The 18,043-nt window shown below is 39.9% G+C and overlaps 1 protein-coding gene across 1 annotated transcript in view; it reads left to right on the top strand.

The window, feature by feature from the left end:
* Nucleotides 1-10,015: 10,015 nt before the first annotated feature.
* LOC146600009 (chondroitin sulfate proteoglycan 4-like) overlaps nucleotides 10,016-18,043 on the top strand; it is a 29,619-nt gene continuing 21,591 nt past the window's right edge. Inside the window, exons 1-5 of the mRNA XM_085297705.1 lie at nucleotides 10,016-10,148; nucleotides 10,675-10,838; nucleotides 11,446-15,015; nucleotides 15,929-16,396; nucleotides 17,160-17,336. Of these exons, the coding sequence (XP_085153831.1) occupies nucleotides 10,016-10,148; nucleotides 10,675-10,838; nucleotides 11,446-15,015; nucleotides 15,929-16,396; nucleotides 17,160-17,336 (4,512 nt within the window). The remainder of the gene's footprint in view (nucleotides 10,149-10,674; nucleotides 10,839-11,445; nucleotides 15,016-15,928; nucleotides 16,397-17,159; nucleotides 17,337-18,043) is intronic.

Here is an 18,043-nt window from a genome sequence, read left to right as displayed (position 1 = left end):
CTCCCTGCCCTGGAAGCGCGGGGCAGCCCGTCGGGCGCTGCTGATCGCGGTGTTTTCCCTGGATTGAAAGGCTAGTTGGGAACTAACTCCTGACGTTGAATTTTAGCTTTTAAAAATAATTCTCGGGTCTTCAGAAGCTCACAAAAGCTGCACCGGGAGTTTAATGAATTTCAGCAAACACTGCTGCAGCCGCGCGAGCTGCGCCGCTCTTCTGCGCGCCCCGGAGGCGCGGTGCCCGCCCGGGGCGCTGCGCCCTGCCGCGGGGTCGCACCGTGCAGGAAGCCCCCGTGCAGCGCRGGGGGGTCTTCGCAACTGCTCACGGAAACAGCTCGCAGCTGCCACGCAGCGGAGAGCCGACCGCCCCCAGGATGGCTCTAGGAACGCAGTCGTGTTGTAAACGTCACGATCGAAGGGTCTTGGCGTTGGTTTTGCCAGCAGTGATGGTAGGCCCACGTGGGCTAGCTTGAAAACCAGAGTGGAGAAGGCACCTTTTGCTTTCGTGTTGCAATAYCATCTCCTCTGTCACAGGCAGCGCGGGGCAAAGCCGGAGCCGGAGGGTGCATCGCCGGAGCACAAGGTAGCAGAGCCAGCAGCGCAGCTCGAGCGCCTGAGGCGGCCTGGGTGCCGCTGCCCGGCCCGCTCTGGCCCGGTTACCTGCGCGCTGAGCTCTGCCCTCCCGTGCGGACTGGCATCCCCRCCGGGCCGGTTGTTAAAAGTCAGCTCTGGCATCGTCCTCAGCTGCTGCTACACCTGTAGTCATGCCCAGAGACAGAGGGATCCTGCTCCCAAAATCTTACGGGGAAATGCAAAACCACTGACAGGCTGGAAGGAGAAGGRGAAAAAAAAGCATTAGCAGCTTTTTATAGGCARTGAATAGAAATTTAGGTGGAAAATGAACTTTCCCAACTCTTCAGTAAGTTTCTTTGATAGAACCAGAAATGAATGTTGTCTTTATTCATTTGATGTTCAAGTTTTTAACCATAGGACTATCTTTTCTCTGGAACTGTTGTGTGTAAAGCATTTGTAGRTTCAACAGGATCTTCCTCAAAGATCCTCCTGTCCTTCTTCAAAGGCTATTCCAGGCTCTCTACATTTTAAGTGAGAGTTAAATGCTTGCAAATTCRCTTAATGTTTGATTTACCCATAAAATTACGTAAATCTTACAAAGAATGGATTAACCCAGAAAATTCACTTTTGAATAAAGGTTATGTTAGCGTTAAAGAGTGTTATGGGCAAATCTGGCAACTCTGTTTTCCACCTCCATTCTTCCTGTGCCCCCTACGTGCTGTCAATGTCATCTGCTACCAGCATGGAGGACAGGAAAGTACTAATATGAAAGTGGTATTTTTTTCATTATGAACTGTCTTATTTTGGGTTCTGTTTCCCCTCTGTTATTCTGCTGCATTGTTTCTGCTCTTTTTCCCTGTAGCAAAGCCTAGATGACAAAACTCCTCTTTTATGTAGTGTCTGCACTTGGTTTTGGAGAGTGGAGTTTTAAAAGTGTGATCTGGGATCTGGGTCTGCGATCTGGGAAGAGGCATTTCCAGTGGTACCCCCAACAGGCAATTGTATTGTAATGATAATTCTTTCTACCTTTTCTATAAGATTTAGAAAAACTATGATTTCTATCACTGATATATTATAAACTGTATATAAACCTTTCCAAAAGTTTCAACAAAATGTCAGTCATATAAGAATATGACTAGAAGAATATATTCTTGCATAAAAGAATTTTTTTCTGTAGGAAAACCTCATGTAACAAATTCTTTTATCCTGAAGTCCATCTTTATAACATTTTTTTGCACCATTTCAGGGGTTTTGATATAAATTAGTCACTTTTAAAGGACTAGTGATCATATAATACTGTTAGAGCCCAACATTTGTTTCTCTAGAGCGTTTTATGTATATTCTAAGATTCTCCTGTAGTCACAAGTATGGCTTCAGTCATACTACTGGCAGCTTGAAGTTGAAAGAAGGGAATACCTCAGTACAAAAAAAAAGTGCTAAAGCTGCAGACTGGGAGCAGGAGCGGTATTTGCAGACCATGTTGTGGAATGCACTTGGGAGAGGCCTGGCGTCCCTCTGTATCAGGGATGCAGGAGGTGGAGCTGTGGGAGCTGGGTGCTCTGCTCTGTTATCTGGAAACACTTAGAGAAGTGGGTGCAGCCCTGAATCGACAGGGGAGTGTTGGTTTGCTTCTGTGGGCTGTCTTTAAGCATGTGTCTGTAGTACAGAATGTGAGCATGTGTGATAATTGCAAATGTATTGTTTAATCCCTCCTTCTGACCTTTTACTGTGAGAGCTTTCAAAGCTTCTTATGTTAGGTACTTGGAATTAGGTTCTCTTTTTCACTAAAGTTCTCACCCTTTCTAATCAGGCTCCACTTGTGCTATGCAATCAGAATAAATAAGGCGTCTAAAAGTTATTAATGCCACAACAACTTTATTTATATTTAGTATTAATAGGCTCTGAATACTTCTATCACTCAAATCCTATCTCAAGATAGAATCTTACTATTACATTTTATGTTGGAGGTTGCATACTGTTTTTCCTATAGCTTACGAGAACAAAGCTGGGACCTGCGTGTGGTACAGCTGGCAATTCAGCCTGCAGCTCGTTATATATGATATTTATCACCTCTGTTGTTATAATTTTGCAGTTCAGTAAAAAAAAAAAAAAAAGCTTTAAGGCCTTTGCTCATGCTCTGTAGAATGGTTGCTGCTACCATCCACTTTCCTGTTCTCTGGCTCCTTTGCATTTTTTGCTCCCAATTATTTCATCTTAGTTACAGCACAAGCTCTTTGGGACTAAAGCCATCTCTTACTGTTTGCCTTGCATCTGGTGCATGAAGGCACTTAATGGTGCCCCACAGGCATGGGGAATGTCATGAGATCTGCCCTCCAAAAGGAGAGGTCACACCTTTCTCACCAACCATGGGGAGAAATGGGGTGCGCTCTTAGCTATAGCTGCTCCTTAAACAACTACAAGAGTAGAGAGTCAGAAAAACCGCTCACTTTGTCAWCAAACATCTGGGCAAACACTGTCATTCTGGAGGATAGATACTAATGTGAGCTGTCTGGTCTGGTTGTTTCCTTTTCCTTTTATGTTTTCATGAATGAGCTGCAAGTGACAAATCTCTAAGGCCCAAATCTCAGCTGGACAATGGGAAACTTTTTAGTCTAACCAGCAAAGGTAGATGTCATAGCCATAATGCAGGCATCAAAACCAGTGCCTCACTAGTCTCAACTGGTATCATTCGTATTTGTTGTGCTTTGCCAGRGTGTGCTGTTTGGACTGAACCTCCATTTGAATTCACACTTTTCTCACAGAGGATATGCGACTTTATTTTTTTAAGGGATGTTTCACAATTAGGATATCCTGGGAGAGGTGTGCGTAAAACATCTGACAGAATAACCCATCCTGTTCAACTTCTTCATCAACCACCTGGATAGGGGGATGGAGTGCCTCCTCAGCAAGTTTGCCGATGATACCAAGCTGGGAGGAGTGGCTGACACACCAGAGGGCTGTGCTGCCATTCAGAGAGACCAGGACAGGCTGGAGAGCTGGGCGGAGAGGAACCTCCTGAGGTTCAACAAGGGCAAGTGCAGAGTCCTGCACCTAGGGAGAAATAACCCCAGGCACCAGTACAAGCTGGGGSCTGACCTTCTGGAGAGCAGCTCTGCAGAGAAAGACCTGGGAGTGCTGGTGGATGACAAATTGACCATGAGCCAGCAATGTGCCCTTGTGTTCAAGAAGGCCAATGGTGTCCTGGGGTGCATTGGGAAGAGTGTTGCCAGCAGGTCAAGGGAGGTGATCCTGCCCCTCTACTCAGCCCTGRTGAGGCCTCATCTTGAGTACTGTGTCCAGTTCTGGGCTCCCCAGTCCAAGAGAGACACGGAGCTACTGGAGAGAGTCCAGCATAGGGCTACAAAGATGATCAGAGGGCTGGAGCACCTGCCCTATGAGGAACGGCTGCGAGAGCTGGGCCTSTTCAGCCYRGGGAAGAGAAGACTGAGGGKGGATCTKATCAATGTGTACAAGTACCTGAAGGGAGGGTGTCAAGGGGACGGGGGCAAACTYGTCCCATGTGACAGGRCAAGAGGCAATGGGCAGAAATTGAAGCACAGGAAGTTCTGCCTGAACGTGARGGGGAATTTCTTCCCTGTGAGAGTGACAGAGCACTGGAGCAGGTTGCCCAGAGAGGTGGTGGATTCTCCTTCTCTGGAGATCTTCAAGGCCCGCCTGGGTGCAACCCTGTCTAACATGCTCTAGGTGACCCTGCTGAGCAGGCAGGTTGGACTAGATGATCTCCAGAGGTCCCTSCCAACCTTACTGATTCTATGATTCTATGATAAGGGCCTCCTTCATGTCTGAACTTCTTAAGGCCTAGTGCAGCACACCACACAGTAGGTGATAAGACAGTAGGTTCAAAACTGGTGAAAAGCATTTTTTTTCATCTTGTTTTTAATCGTGCTTTACAGCCAATCTGTAAACCTCACTGATACAAAATATTACTGAGGCTGCTGCAAGGACCATGGGTTTAATCTGAGGAGTTGCCATTGCAAAGAACTGATTCCTCCTGTCTTCACAGTGGACATCTATTATTGGCAAATAAGACAACAGCGTATGCTGGGATGGTTATTCTGAAGTTTGGAGAGGATCCTGAGAAAAAATACTCAAGCTATGTTAGACTAAATCCTTTGCTCTTTTGATTTTATCTTTAATGACGACATAGTGTAATAGATTGCTGACTTTTTTTTTTTTTTTTTTTTAAAAAAAAACAAAACTCTGTATAAGTTATTTTCAGACTGTGCAGAAAGTTACCAGGCTACATGGGAATAATTTATCTGAGCAATAATTACTCTGTGGCCTAATTCTGCCACATAATGTTGAAAACAGAAAATCAGTGTCTTGGTTATCAACATGTTTTTTGTCTACATCAGAAAAATTCAACATTTTTTAATATACTCTATTACTTACATTTTTACTTGCATTATACAATTATGGCCAGAACTTTGTTATAACATTGTTATCTTCCAAGGGGCCTGACACTTATAGCTGCTGAGCAATTTGAAGACAAAAACATTGGTCAAATGCTCTGCTAGATGGGAACTAAGTCTTAGTTTTTGTGGATGGGAGTGTTTTTCCCGTTTTCTGTCTGAAGATTAAATGTTGTATTTCAAGTTTTTCRTATTAAAAGGTGGATACTAGGGCCAGGGAAGTGATCTACTACAATTTTGTCTTGTTTTGTCTTTCACCTGGTATGAATTTAAAGGCCTTTCTGGGTTACAGGTCCAGGCACAGTGGGGAAAGCTTTTTCCATATGGCTTTCTAAAAAGAGATCTAAGGAAGGTTTGAGATGTGCAGAGCTTTGGCTGTTTCCTGCCCAGAGTGGAGACCAACAGGACTTGAGCAGACATGAAGTCTGCATTAAATTACTTAGAAGTGAGCATGGAATTGTGATTCCAAGATATGCTCCTTACAGTCTCTGTGTGTTGCCAAGAAGACACTAAATCTAGTCTGAAGTGAGAAATACTGGTGAAAATGGAAACAGMTCTACCCTTTCAGTCAAAACTTCAGCTTTGATTTTTCTTGATGGGTGTGCCCAGCTTCTGATAACTGTGCAGTGAGTCTGAGTTTGGTTTCTTATAGATAAATTTCTGGGATTGTTAGTTTTGGAACTAGAGAGCAAACAAGGCTTTTATCGCTTTGTATTTTGGGTAGAGAAAGCAAGAAAAAGATTATTTGAAGTGTATCTGTTGAATTTAGTTATATTTTTAATAATAGAGAACAAATGCTGATCATGAACTGTTAAGTTATATATGAACTTTGCTAGCAAATAAACCTAGTATGTACAATTAGATCTGTAGTCTCAAGAGCAAGAATTGCTGGGTTGCCTTRCAGCTAAAATAGTCAGATATTCATTTATGACGTCTAGATTTTAATTAAGTATTCCATTATTCCATCTTTAATTGCTATGTATATAAATCTCCCTATAGGAATGTATAGTAGGATGGGTAAATTTTAATGTAACATGCTTAAGTATTTTCATAGAAAGCCTCAGGAAACAGAGTCTGAAAGTTTTCCTTTTCATAGAGCTAAAGGTGGACTGGGATATTTGAATGAAGGGATAAAATGCCAGTCCAATGTTGTTGTTAGAGGATCGACTGGAGAATCCTTTGCTTTGTGATTCTGAGGACTTTTGCTGTGTCTGGCCTGGCTTCTTGTGATTGCTTTTAACAAAGATGTAGTGCACAAAGGTGGTCATCAATATTCAGTAAAATTGCTTGAAACAAAATTCTCAAAACTGAAACTTTACATTTAAACATGATCTGTTCTAATGGAAACATAGAGCCCCAACTTGGAATTTCTAATCAGCATAGGGGTGAGCTCAAAGGGAGGAGAAAGAGAGAGATGTGAATCACAAACCAGCCAGTAATTCAAGTTGGACAGATCTTTAAATTGGCATCCCAAGTGGTTGTGCCTCTAGGTTTTGTGTGTCTATATGTTCATGTCCATGCAGGGAAGTTCTTACTTTCTAGTTGTCCTAGCGCTAACTCATGTTCTCAGCTCCTTCCACATGTCTTTTGTGAGATTTAGTGCCATGCTCTAGAATAGATTATCTGCCAGGCAATCCAAAAGAATTGCTTCTTAGCAGATGTGCTGAATTCACATGTTAAAATAGCAGGGGAGCTTCTCGGCTGATATTGGTGGTTGAACTCCACTTACATTCCTTAATGGTATGATTCACATCAGCTGGTCAGAGCATGATGTCCCCTTTTCAAATGCTGTTACACCAGAGGAATTCTGAGGTCACCCCTAAAGTGATTTCAACCAGAAATCATTCTAAAGCAGTCTACTCTAGAGGAATTGGATTCCTTTACTGTAATAACATGCTGGTTAATTTGGTGGGTGCCCAAACAGAAATTGCGCCAAGGCACATTAGGTGGTCTTGGCTGAAGATCTGATTTAGTGCTGGATCAGTGCCTAGGCTGATGTTGGGTTTCCTGCCCCACCTTCAGTGGTGGATTCTGTCTCTGAAGTATTTTGTGAAAGGCAAAAGCTTTAACGTATGTTTCTTTTCTCTTTTCCAAGAAATTAGTATTCACTATAAGCATCAAACTGTTTCCCAGTGGCACACTGCAAAATATATTTTAACTCTCTGCAACTTAATTTTTTGTTTTTCTAAATAACACCTAGTAATCTGCAGATAAGATTAGATTTTTGCTCAATGGCTTTCCAAAAAATCCAGCATCTTCCCCTCCCCCCCACCAATTCTTGAGTCTAATAAAAATGTGATGTTTTTAAAAGTTATTTTCAAGATCCACCAGCAATCATTAGTTTTGATGCAGAAATTACCCACAGAAATTTATGGGCTCTGTTAGAGGGATCRTAATGAAAATTCTGATATTAAGGCCTGTGAAAGTTTTGGATTTTATTTGTTAACTTCTGAGGAAATCTCATTCTTTCTGATTCCAAATGACTGCTAGGATGTCAAGTAGCAATACCAACATAACTGCTTCCAGAACCTTATGACAGTGAGAGGAAGGGTCTATCTTCACTAGGTCGAACCTTCTTGTGCCTATAACCTTATATTGCTGCCCTTATGTTGCTACAACGGCTAAAAGAAAAGGAGAAATCCTGTGATTAAGATAGATTATTTCAGAAGGCTAGGTTATGCTTCCTGTAACTCTCAAGAAGACAATTACTGTCTCCATTCCTGATCCTCTAGGATGGAGGTCAGAACTTCTTTCTCACCTATTAGATTCAAAGCGCAACAGGGTAGGGACAATCAATTATTATCCAGCTGTATGAGATAAACAGTGACATTGCTGGCAGCTGTAATAATATAAATTTATCTTAATATAAAAATAACAAAAATTTAGCCTATTTCTTTGCTCACCAATTAATTATAGTCCTCATTTATATTGATTTTGTTCTCTAGTTCTTTTATTTCAATACTTTAAAATGGAGGTCTTATTCTCTTTATTACCTGAACAGTAAAAATATGCCCTTATAAAACAACCCCCCCAAGCAAACAGCATTTGTTCTCTTGCTGTGTGGCTTTTATGGAAGACCTGTAAGGTATATGAGAGCTTTTTGAGAAAAGTTTTTTTTTTTTTTTTGGTGGAAGTAAAGCAATGGAGAAGAATTCATTTCTGTTCAGCTTGGAAATAATTCTTCTGTATACAGTGGTGGTTCTTCCTTTGCAGGAAATACATGTACCTCAGTAATCTAAAAATCTTTTCTCTGTTTCTCTGAGTACTTAATGTAACACATTTTTACCTAGCTTTTGGCTGTGGGGTTTGCAGCAATCTTATTCCTGAGAAAGCCACCTAGAATTTCTTAAGTACACTAAAGCAAATTTTTAGATACTATTAGTGATAGTTTAATGAAACAGCTGATTAACAAAGAAGCCCCAGGAGGAAGTGAAGCCCTTGACTTGGTACTCGGATGTTGAGACTCTGAATTGAAGAGTCACCAGAGTATGTTAGATTCAGCAGAGGAACAGTCAGTATAAAGACAAGAAGAGTTGAATTAAAGAATTCACTTGAGAACTCTGTTAAAGTGAGAAAATTGGCTAAAAATGAAGCTAARAGATCCAAATTAAATTTTTAACTGGTGGCATCCTTAAAGGATGCCATCCTGGGAGCCTTGGCAAAAAGACGCCAGTAAACAGAAAGATTGTTGTGAGAAATAACAAAACATCCCCCAAAACGGCGAAGTTGTGTCCAAACAAAGCTGAAGACACAAGCTCTAGCAGATTTAATGTGAAAATCGGCCAGAAAAAAAAGGGATCGAGGATCATCTAGCTGAAGGAATCAAAGTTAATACTAAATCCCTCTTAAATATATCAGGAACAAAAATCCTGCAGAGGATCTGTGAAGATAATTGATTAAGTTACCAGTATAAAAGAAGCATTCGGAAAGGGCATTGCTGCTGCAGACAAGCTAAATGAATGGGTGACTGCTGCAAGAGAGACGATTCCCAAAGTGAAATTCCTTTTTTTGGGGAAGGCTGGGGGGTAGGAGAGGGAATGAGAGTGGACTTGGTAATTTGATTGAAATTGAAWTAACTAGGGGAGGTGGAGACAAAATGATTGCTGACAAATTGCAAGGACCGGTAGTAATCAGCAAGAGTCCTGAGAAAATTTGTGGATGAAATAGCTTACTTGCTAAGGGTTTTGTCTGACCTTGCACTTAAAACTTCCAGAGTGCCTGAAGCCTGGAGGGTGACAAATGTTAGGCCAGTGCTTAAAAAAATGGTTCTAGAGGAGGTGTGGATGACCAGAGGACTGTATGCCTGACATCTGAGCCAGGGAATTAATAGATACTGTAACAARGGATAAAAGACACGGGGAGAAATAGGATCTCCTTGGGGAGATTTCTGCAAGGGGAGGTTCTGCCTTGCAGATCTCTTGGAGTTTTTCTGATGGGATTGGGATTGCATAAGACTGTAGGTCTTTCTATGGATGAATAGTAGGCTAAAAAATAGGAAGAGGAGAGTAGGGGTAAATGGCTGATTTTTTGCAAAGGAGGGAAATTATCAGCAGAGTTCTGCACTCTCTGCTGTTCAGTATAGTGATAAATGAGACTGTAAAGTGAGTGGATGAATGGTCAAATGAGAAAGTTTGCTGATATTATTGCTCTTCAAGGTAGTAAAGAGAGGAGCAGAGTGTGAAGAATTGCAGGAGGCCTATACAGGACAGAGTGGCCATACATGACATTAACAGCGGATAGATTTGAAGAGATGTAGAAGACCAATCAAGACTACACATATAAAATGATAATCAGTAAGCTGTCCATTACCACTGGGGAGGAAGGTTGGTCACGATAGAAACTTCCAGAAGAGTATCAGCTCGGTGCTTCACAGCAGTCAAGAAAGCAAATGAAAAAATAGAAATTACTAGGAAAGGAAAAAGGAACAAAACAGCATCACTGTGCCACTGTCTGTGTGCATGATTTGACCATGTGTACTGTTCTGATGCCTTCATCTCGAAAAGGTTATGGTAGAAATGGAAAAACTTCAGAGAGAGCAGCAGGGCTTGTCAGAGATTGCAATGCTAGGACTCTTCAGCCTGGAAAAGAGATGGAGCAGAACATATGAAAGAATGTGCTTTTCCACGCAGTTAGCCATGTGCACCCACAGTAAGACATGTGGGTCTTCTTATCAGAGGACGCCACAGATGAAGGTGTATGCATTTGTCCAAAGAGAGCCTTGGCAGGTTATTTCAGAGAGAAAACTTTTATTTCAGAGAGAAAACTTACGGCAGTCATAAAATAATCAAGCTCAGGAAAACACATGACATGAAGAATAGTTGGAAACTGGGAAAGTATTAGAAGGAAAGTATTAAATATTCTTGCCTTGTTCTAGGATTCCTTATGGGAACTATTGGAAATAAATCATTGAGCTATTTACTTTTTTCCAAAGTGGTATGGCCATTAGACCCAGTTGCTCAGCCTGGAGAATTTCAGTGTGAAGGAAAGATTTGGTCTTTGTTTCTGATATAAACTACACTAGATATCTGAGATCTCTCTCTCATATATATATATAAAATCGATTTATAGCAAATAATGGAAATAGTCTATGTATTTTTTGTATTTATTTAACTATAAATGATTTTTTGTGTGTGTGTGTCTAACCCTCCTGCTTGCTTTCCTTTTTTCATTTCAGTATCATTTTATGGTGATAGTTTTGTGGAGTTGAATGTGGCAGAAGCATCCTCTCGAACATCCTTACAGTTCCGATTTCGAACAAGCAAGCCAAATGGATTGCTTTTCCTTGCAGCTGGGAAGAAGGATTATTGTTTGATAGAGCTATGCTCTGGATATTTACAGGTATATTTTATAACAAAAAAAGGCATGTGTAGCCTGTATTGTTTAGTGGGTTTTTTTAAGCTGTTGTCTCTAATAATTGTCAGTGTTTGTTTAGAAGAAAATGGAAAATTCAAGTAATCTAATTGATAGTTTCAGTACTTGGTATGTGTTTCTTATAATGATAGTTATTAAAGTTGGCCTCTAGAGGCCTATTAGATCTCAAGAGAGTTTTAACATCAAGATCACTCCATTTAAAGTGTGAGCTTCATGCTTCATAAGGAGTAAATTTCAGATTTGATGATGTTCACGTCTTGGAAACTGTTTGGAACCAAGTAATAGCTTTCAAGATAAGTTGTTCTTACAACATAATTGTCACTTGGATTCTTAGAAATTGTTGGTCCTAGCAGAACCAGAGAACAGTCCATTCCTGCTTTGCAACTAAACAAGTCAAATTTGTGATAGCAAGTAAACCTATACAAAATTTTAACATGATTTTATTTAAAAAGGTATTTGGTAAGTTATATATGATTAATAGGAAAATTGAGGAAAATTAATAGATTATATATTAATCTGTGATTATCAAAAATACAGCTTTGGATTTTGATAGTTAAAATTCTGTCTCTTACAGTTGAGAATTAACTTTGGAGTCGGGGAACAAGTACTGCATTCTCAGCGAAGTTCTCAGCTGAATGATTTAGCTTGGCACCTGGTTGAACTACATCATGAACATGATAATGTCACACTGGTAATTGATAAATATGACAGAACTAGTGCAAAAATGCCTGGAACTCTGCATGAACTAAATATTGATCATGGATTCTACATAGGTGGCGTTAGTAAACTTGATGTTCCTTACCTTGATGGAGCACTGCCTGGTTTCCGAGGATGTATTAATGATGTGACATTTAATCAGCTACACATTATGATGTCCTTGAGACCTTCTCCTGGCTTTAAAAATGTCCGTGAAGTTTCAGTGGGATGCAGTGATGAGTTCTTTGCAGGCGAAGATGAACCCATCAGTTTCTTCAGTTCTAGATCTTATATTTCTTTCCCATTGTGGAGCATTGATAAAGAGGGAGTCTTGGAGTATACACTACAAACTTCAGCTCCACGTGGCCTACTGCTTTACCATCCCGGACAAGCAGGAGATTTCATTGCAATGGAAATGGAAGATGGATTAATTAAGACCTCTATTGGAAACCATAGAAGTAGAACACAACTTTGCTCTCGAAAGGCAGTCAATGATAGTCATTGGCACTACATTGAGCTGAAATTCACTGCAGAATATGTGCAGCTGACGCTGGATGAAGAAACTATGAAAACATCATTGCCTTCCCATGGCAAGCTGCCACTTCTGAAGGGGCCTCTCTTTGTAGGTGGTGTAGATGACAGCACACGATCAGAAGTGGTTAAGTTAGAACTAACCTCAGTGTCTGGGAAGTATGCCAGAGGAGGGTCCTTCAAAGGTTGCTTAAGAGACCTGAAAGCCAATTCAGAAAAGAAATCGTTGAAGAATGTTCTGGTCACAAAGGACATTTCAGCTGGATGTGAAATGGAGAACCCTTTTAATACAAATCCTTCTTTAAGGACAGCTGTAAGGAGTCCTACTGTGAAAGCAGCTCCAACATCTGTCATCTCCTCTGAAAGCTCCCTCTCCCTGGACAAGGAAGATAAAAGTCACCTTTTAGTTCTAAATAACTTGACTGTGCTGGAGGGTGGACAAGCTTCACTTGAATCTAAACATATTAAAGTCAGCTTAGACTTTCAGAAATTAGGGATTCATCAGTCACAAATTCTTTTTGAAATAAAGGAACCACCAAGTCATGGGGACTTGAAATTGGRTGTTGAACCAGTCCGGGAGGCGAATATGTTTACCATGCAGGACCTATGGCAAGGAAAGATTCTTTATATCCATGATGGCTCTGAGAACACTTATGATTATTTTACTTTCTCCATTTCTACCAGCAGTAAAAAGGTTGTGCCTTCTTATTTGCAAGGAAATGAGCAGCATGTGTTTARCATTACTGTCACTCCAGTAAATGATGCTCCTGAGATCATACTTCCTGAGGGAAACTTACTTCTTCTGCTGGAGAATTCAAAGAAGCGTTTGACTGGTGATCTAATAAAAGTTTTAGATAAGGACACAGATTCTGTGAATCTCAGTCTTTCAGTGCTTGGAAATCTGAATGCGGGTGCAGGATTTTTAGAACATTTAGAGCACCCTGGAAAAGCTATTACTACTTTTTCTAATGAGGACTTAAGAAAAGGCAAYGTTTTCTTTGTCCACACAGGTGTCAAGAATTCAAGGATTGTTCTGAGGGCAAGCGATGGTGAGAAAGTGAGCAATACTGTTGTATTACGTGTCATGGCAGTTCCTTTGGATTACAAAGTTGTCAACAACTCYGGAATAAAACTACTGCAAGGTGTTACAGCTCTGATCACACCTAGGCATTTGGCAGTTGAAACAARTGCCATCTTACAAGAGCTGGAGATACGGTATGAGATCACAGAGACACCCCGGTTTGGGCAGGTCCAAAGGCAGCATTCAAGAGGGAAATGGAAGCAAGTCAGCTCTTTTTCTCAACGCTCTGTTCAGCGCAGCCGTGTGAGATACTGTAGCACTTTTAGAGAAATTCAGCTGGAAAATGTTACTGAACAGTTTAAATTCAAGATTAGCATAGGAAGCAAAATCAGTGAAGAGTATGTGTTTCCAATCGAAGTGAAATGGTTAAGGTACAGTTTATTGAAACATACTCCTCTAGAAATTGAAAAATCAAAAAAGAAATACTTAAATTCAGATAATCTTTATGCTGTGCTTGTGGATCTAGAAATACCTGAAGATGAACTTCATTTTAAATTGCTGTCCCTACCAAAGAAAGGACAAATACTACTTAATGACCAGCCTTTAAAAAAAGATTTAGCCTTTAGCCAGAAAGACATTACTGATCAAAAAGTGGCATATGAATTAATCGGTAGGCATCATGAAGACACTCAGGATATATTTAGATTCCTCATTTYTACAAAATATCTAGAATCAAATTTCTATGAATTCAAAGTCAACATCAAATCAGATTTCGAAAGCATTATTTTGACTAACAGTGGCTTGACTGTTATTGAAGGTGAAGAAGAAGTCATAACAAGCACARAATTGTTTGTACAAACACTGGATAATAAAACTTTCCAATACAAAGTTATAAAGTTTCCTAAGCATGGGAAATTAAAACTCATTAATTTTTCAGGTTCATTTGAGATTAGCGATAATCTCACCACTTTCACTAACAAAGATATCATTGATAAGCGCCTTATGTATGTGCATGACGACTCTGAGACGRTGTTCGATGAATTTCTTGTAAGAGCTTCCAGTGAAGAATCAGGAGAGTGGATGAACTCTGATCCAAAAGTAGGAGCTTTGTCAGTAGAAATTAGCTTCAATATTTCTGTCCAGCTGAAGAATGATGAGAAACCAGTACGTGTAGTTGATAAGGTATTTGACATAGTGAAAAATGGGCAGCGATTATTAACTTTGGCAGATCTCTGCTATCATGATCCCGATTCTGATTTTGATGATGGACAGTTGTTGTATACTAGACGTGGTATTTCCAATGGAGATGTAGTGCTAACAAATGATACCTTTCACAAACTCTATCAATTCAAACAGGAGGACCTGGAACAAAAGCAAGTCCTGTTTATACACCGTGGTGCCGATTTTGGGCATTTTGTGCTCTTTGTGACAGATGGCAAGCACTATACATCTTCGCTTCTAGAAGTTAGTGCTGCAGATCCCTATGTTAGGCTGGCAAATAATACTGGCTTGTTGGTTCAAAAAGGAAAAGAGGAAACTATTACAACAGCTAACCTAAGTATTGTTACAAACCAAGACATTAGAAGTGATAATGAGATTACATATGAGATATTCTCTTTCCCAAAATATGGAAGAATATATGTAAATGACCTATTGATGGATTCCTTTACTCAACTTGACCTGATAGAGGGATTTGTGACTTATAGGCATGATGACAGCAACAACCTTGCTGACACATTTAACTTCACAGTCCATGCTAAAGATGTCCATCTGGATGCTGAAGTGCATGTTCGCATATATTTGGAAAGTCACCAGTGGCCACCAAGGATTGTTAACAATAACAGTCTCTTAGTTGAAGAAGGAAAATCAGTTAAAATCAGTAAGGGAAAACTGCAAGTAGGTTAACAATGTTGTCTGTTTCCCTATGATCTTGTAGCCTTTTCTTCCCTGTGCTTTCTCGGTCATTGCGGATTCTTTAATCTCGCAGTTCGACCAGACTGTCTTCTCTGTCTTTTCTAACTCTTCCCCCCTCGCTCCCCCAACTAACTTGTCTGCATGCTAGATGCTTAATTCTGGAGAGAGACTGATAGTAGCAAGCTTCCATTGCTAGCGGTGTTAAAGAGAGAGAGACAGACCAAAGGCTTGAACTGCTTCTTGAGAAAGTTAAGATTTGGAGAAGATTTGTATATTTGTTTTAGTCATGACAGTTGTGTGTATTTGTTGTTAGTTGAGCTGGTGGGAAACACCAAGGAAGAAAGGATTACATTTCATTCAGTTTGGAGCTAGCCACCCCAATTAACGTTATTTGAGGATTGGATCCAAAATTTTAAAAACATCAAACATCATAACCATCAAAAGTCACAAAYGTTAGGTTGTATCTCTTTGATTGACGCTTTCCTATGTGTTTTTTGTGTCTAGCTTTACAATAACCACCACAAGGGGGCTTCTGCAGYACGTCGCAGACTATGAAATGCTTGCTTTAGGAGCTGGTCTGGAGGTCCTAAGCTACTAGTTAATTCCACAGCGTGTTGCTTTTCAGAACTTACAAAACATGTTTGCAGTTACAAAACACTCCCATGTCATATTATTTAACGCATGTCTACTTAAAGAACTATATTGTATGAGGAATTTGCAGACATTCTGTGTGACTGAAACAAGGAATGCCAGTTAATTAGGCAGACAGTCTTAGGGTTAAAAGTGGAAAAATTCAGAAAAGATTTAAAGACTTTCTCCTGCTCCTTTATTATTATTATTTAAACATAATTTTGTGGTATGTTAAATAATTTTGTGGTGTGTTTTTAAATTTAAGGTTGTTCATGAAAACAGTTCTCCGTCTGAGATTGTGTTCACAGTGAGAGAACTTCCAGTACATGGATACATTCGGAAGTTTTCATCAGAAAACTATGTTGGTTCGGACCTAAAACCARTTTTGATGTTCACACAGCAAGATGTTGATGAGGGGAACATTCAGTATGTGCAGACAGTTTCTGACCAACTAAATGATCATTTTTCTTTGGATGTGACCAATGGTGTCCGAACAGTGAGTGGAATAGGAATCTSTGTAGACATCATTCCTGGAGTGATTCCTTTGGAAGTACAGAACTTTACAATACTGGAAGGAGGTTCGAAAGCCCTGGTGGAAGACTGTCTAAAMATTTCTAGTAGGCACTTTGCAGGACTCAGCTCTGAATTTATTTTAGTTGAGCAACCAAAGCATGGATATATTGAAAACACTCACGTTCCTGGAGTAAAGTTAACCAAATTTACCAGGAAACAGGTAAGGTATTTAGATCCACTTTACTACAATCMTGAGTGGTTCTTTTGTTTGTATTGTTAAATGCTAGTTTTTGTCTGCAGTGTGAGGTTGTGGTGGGAGGTGGTAAGATGCTTAGCTTTGACTTTGTACCAGAGATCATGCAGCAGTTGCCATCTGGTCATTCAAGAGGACCAGACAGGGTGGTTGGTTGTTACGGCCAGCCATGCTTCCTTGTGCACCACTGGTCACATGAAATAGTGTACTGTAATCACAGTAGACTGATGGGCCAMATACATTCAGGAAGAGTTGTTATGCTAGGTACTGTGGAAATCTAAGAAAGATAGGCTGTGGGTATATCTTCAAAAGGTCCAGCTGGATGAAATGTATRAACTGAACAAGGAGTAGAAACAAACTTTGTTTTTAGATTGTATGTTCACTCACCATCCACTAATACTCACCATTTTCAGTTTAGAGTTTCTAAGAAATATTGTGGTAAATATAGTGGGATTGGATTTTTCATTTTCCCTTCAGGGTGAGGGGGGGAGTGCCAAGGTTTGCAACAAGAAAACAATTTAAGATAAAAAAATTTTGAGGAGAGAAATGGACAGATGAGCTGTAGAATTTGCTGCTCTGGAAACARAATAGAGATAGAGGGACAGATCAGAGATGAATGTAAATAAATTCTTAAAGGTCATAAAAAGTTGAGGCAAGAARTCTACTAGATATGAATATCTTTTTTTTTTTTGAATGTCACTTACTATATTTAGGTCATTGTATTTTTCAGGTTGAACAAGAATTAATCTACTATGTTCATGATGACAGTGAGGAACTGACAGATAATTTTACTGTGATAGTAAATAACACAGAACTTTGGAAACAAAGTTTGCCGCAAACTGTATTTGTAACTGTTATTGCAGTAAATGATGAAGCTCCTGTTATAAAAGTTAACAAAATTCTTCAGGTATGGTCATCATCATCTTAAAATCTTGATTTTTAACTTGGTGTTATTTAGTATACCTTCATTAATGAATATTAAGTGTATATCTGCTGAGATACTTAGTATACTAGAAGGTGGTCCTGACATTTAAATAAATTATTGTTAGTAAAAGGGGGCATTCTGGCATGTTCTAGCCTTTATAAAGAACATTTTCTGTTGTTGTAATGGAAAGCAGACTGTAAGTTTATCTAGAGGGCTGAGTGAGTTTGCTGTTAAGATACATATAAAGTCTTTTGGACTGAGATTGGGCTTGTGGTGTGGTGGACGGCCAGATACAGAAGCTATTATTCTGTGACTTGGTGAGCTAAAAGAGGACATGYTAACTTTAGTCAAATTTCCCTCCCCTCCAAATTCCTAAAGAAATTTTAAAGATTGTTAACTGATTCTGCTTTTTTCTCTTAATAACCACAGCTGGCTTTTAATCTTCCAATATTGAAAAAAGTCAGACTTAGTTTCTTCTCACCTCTCTTCATGTGGTGTTACTCCTGCCACTTCAGTGCGATTTCAGATTTCTTTTGTTTTTAGATGATTATTATTTGTGTTGTAGTAGACACAATAATCAGAACCAGTTTAGTCTGGATAATGGACCCCCTATAACGTGGAAAGGCAGTCCCCACCTGAAGAGGCTTTCACTCTGAGATCTGATGGGTAAAACCAACTGCGTGACTGTG

This window comes from Rhea americana, unplaced genomic scaffold (assembly GCF_003343005.1).
Source record: "Rhea americana isolate MKP2758 unplaced genomic scaffold, rheAme1 scaffold_13, whole genome shotgun sequence".
NCBI lineage: Eukaryota > Metazoa > Chordata > Aves > Rheiformes > Rheidae > Rhea > Rhea americana.
This window is presented reverse-complemented; position numbering and strand designations above follow the sequence as displayed.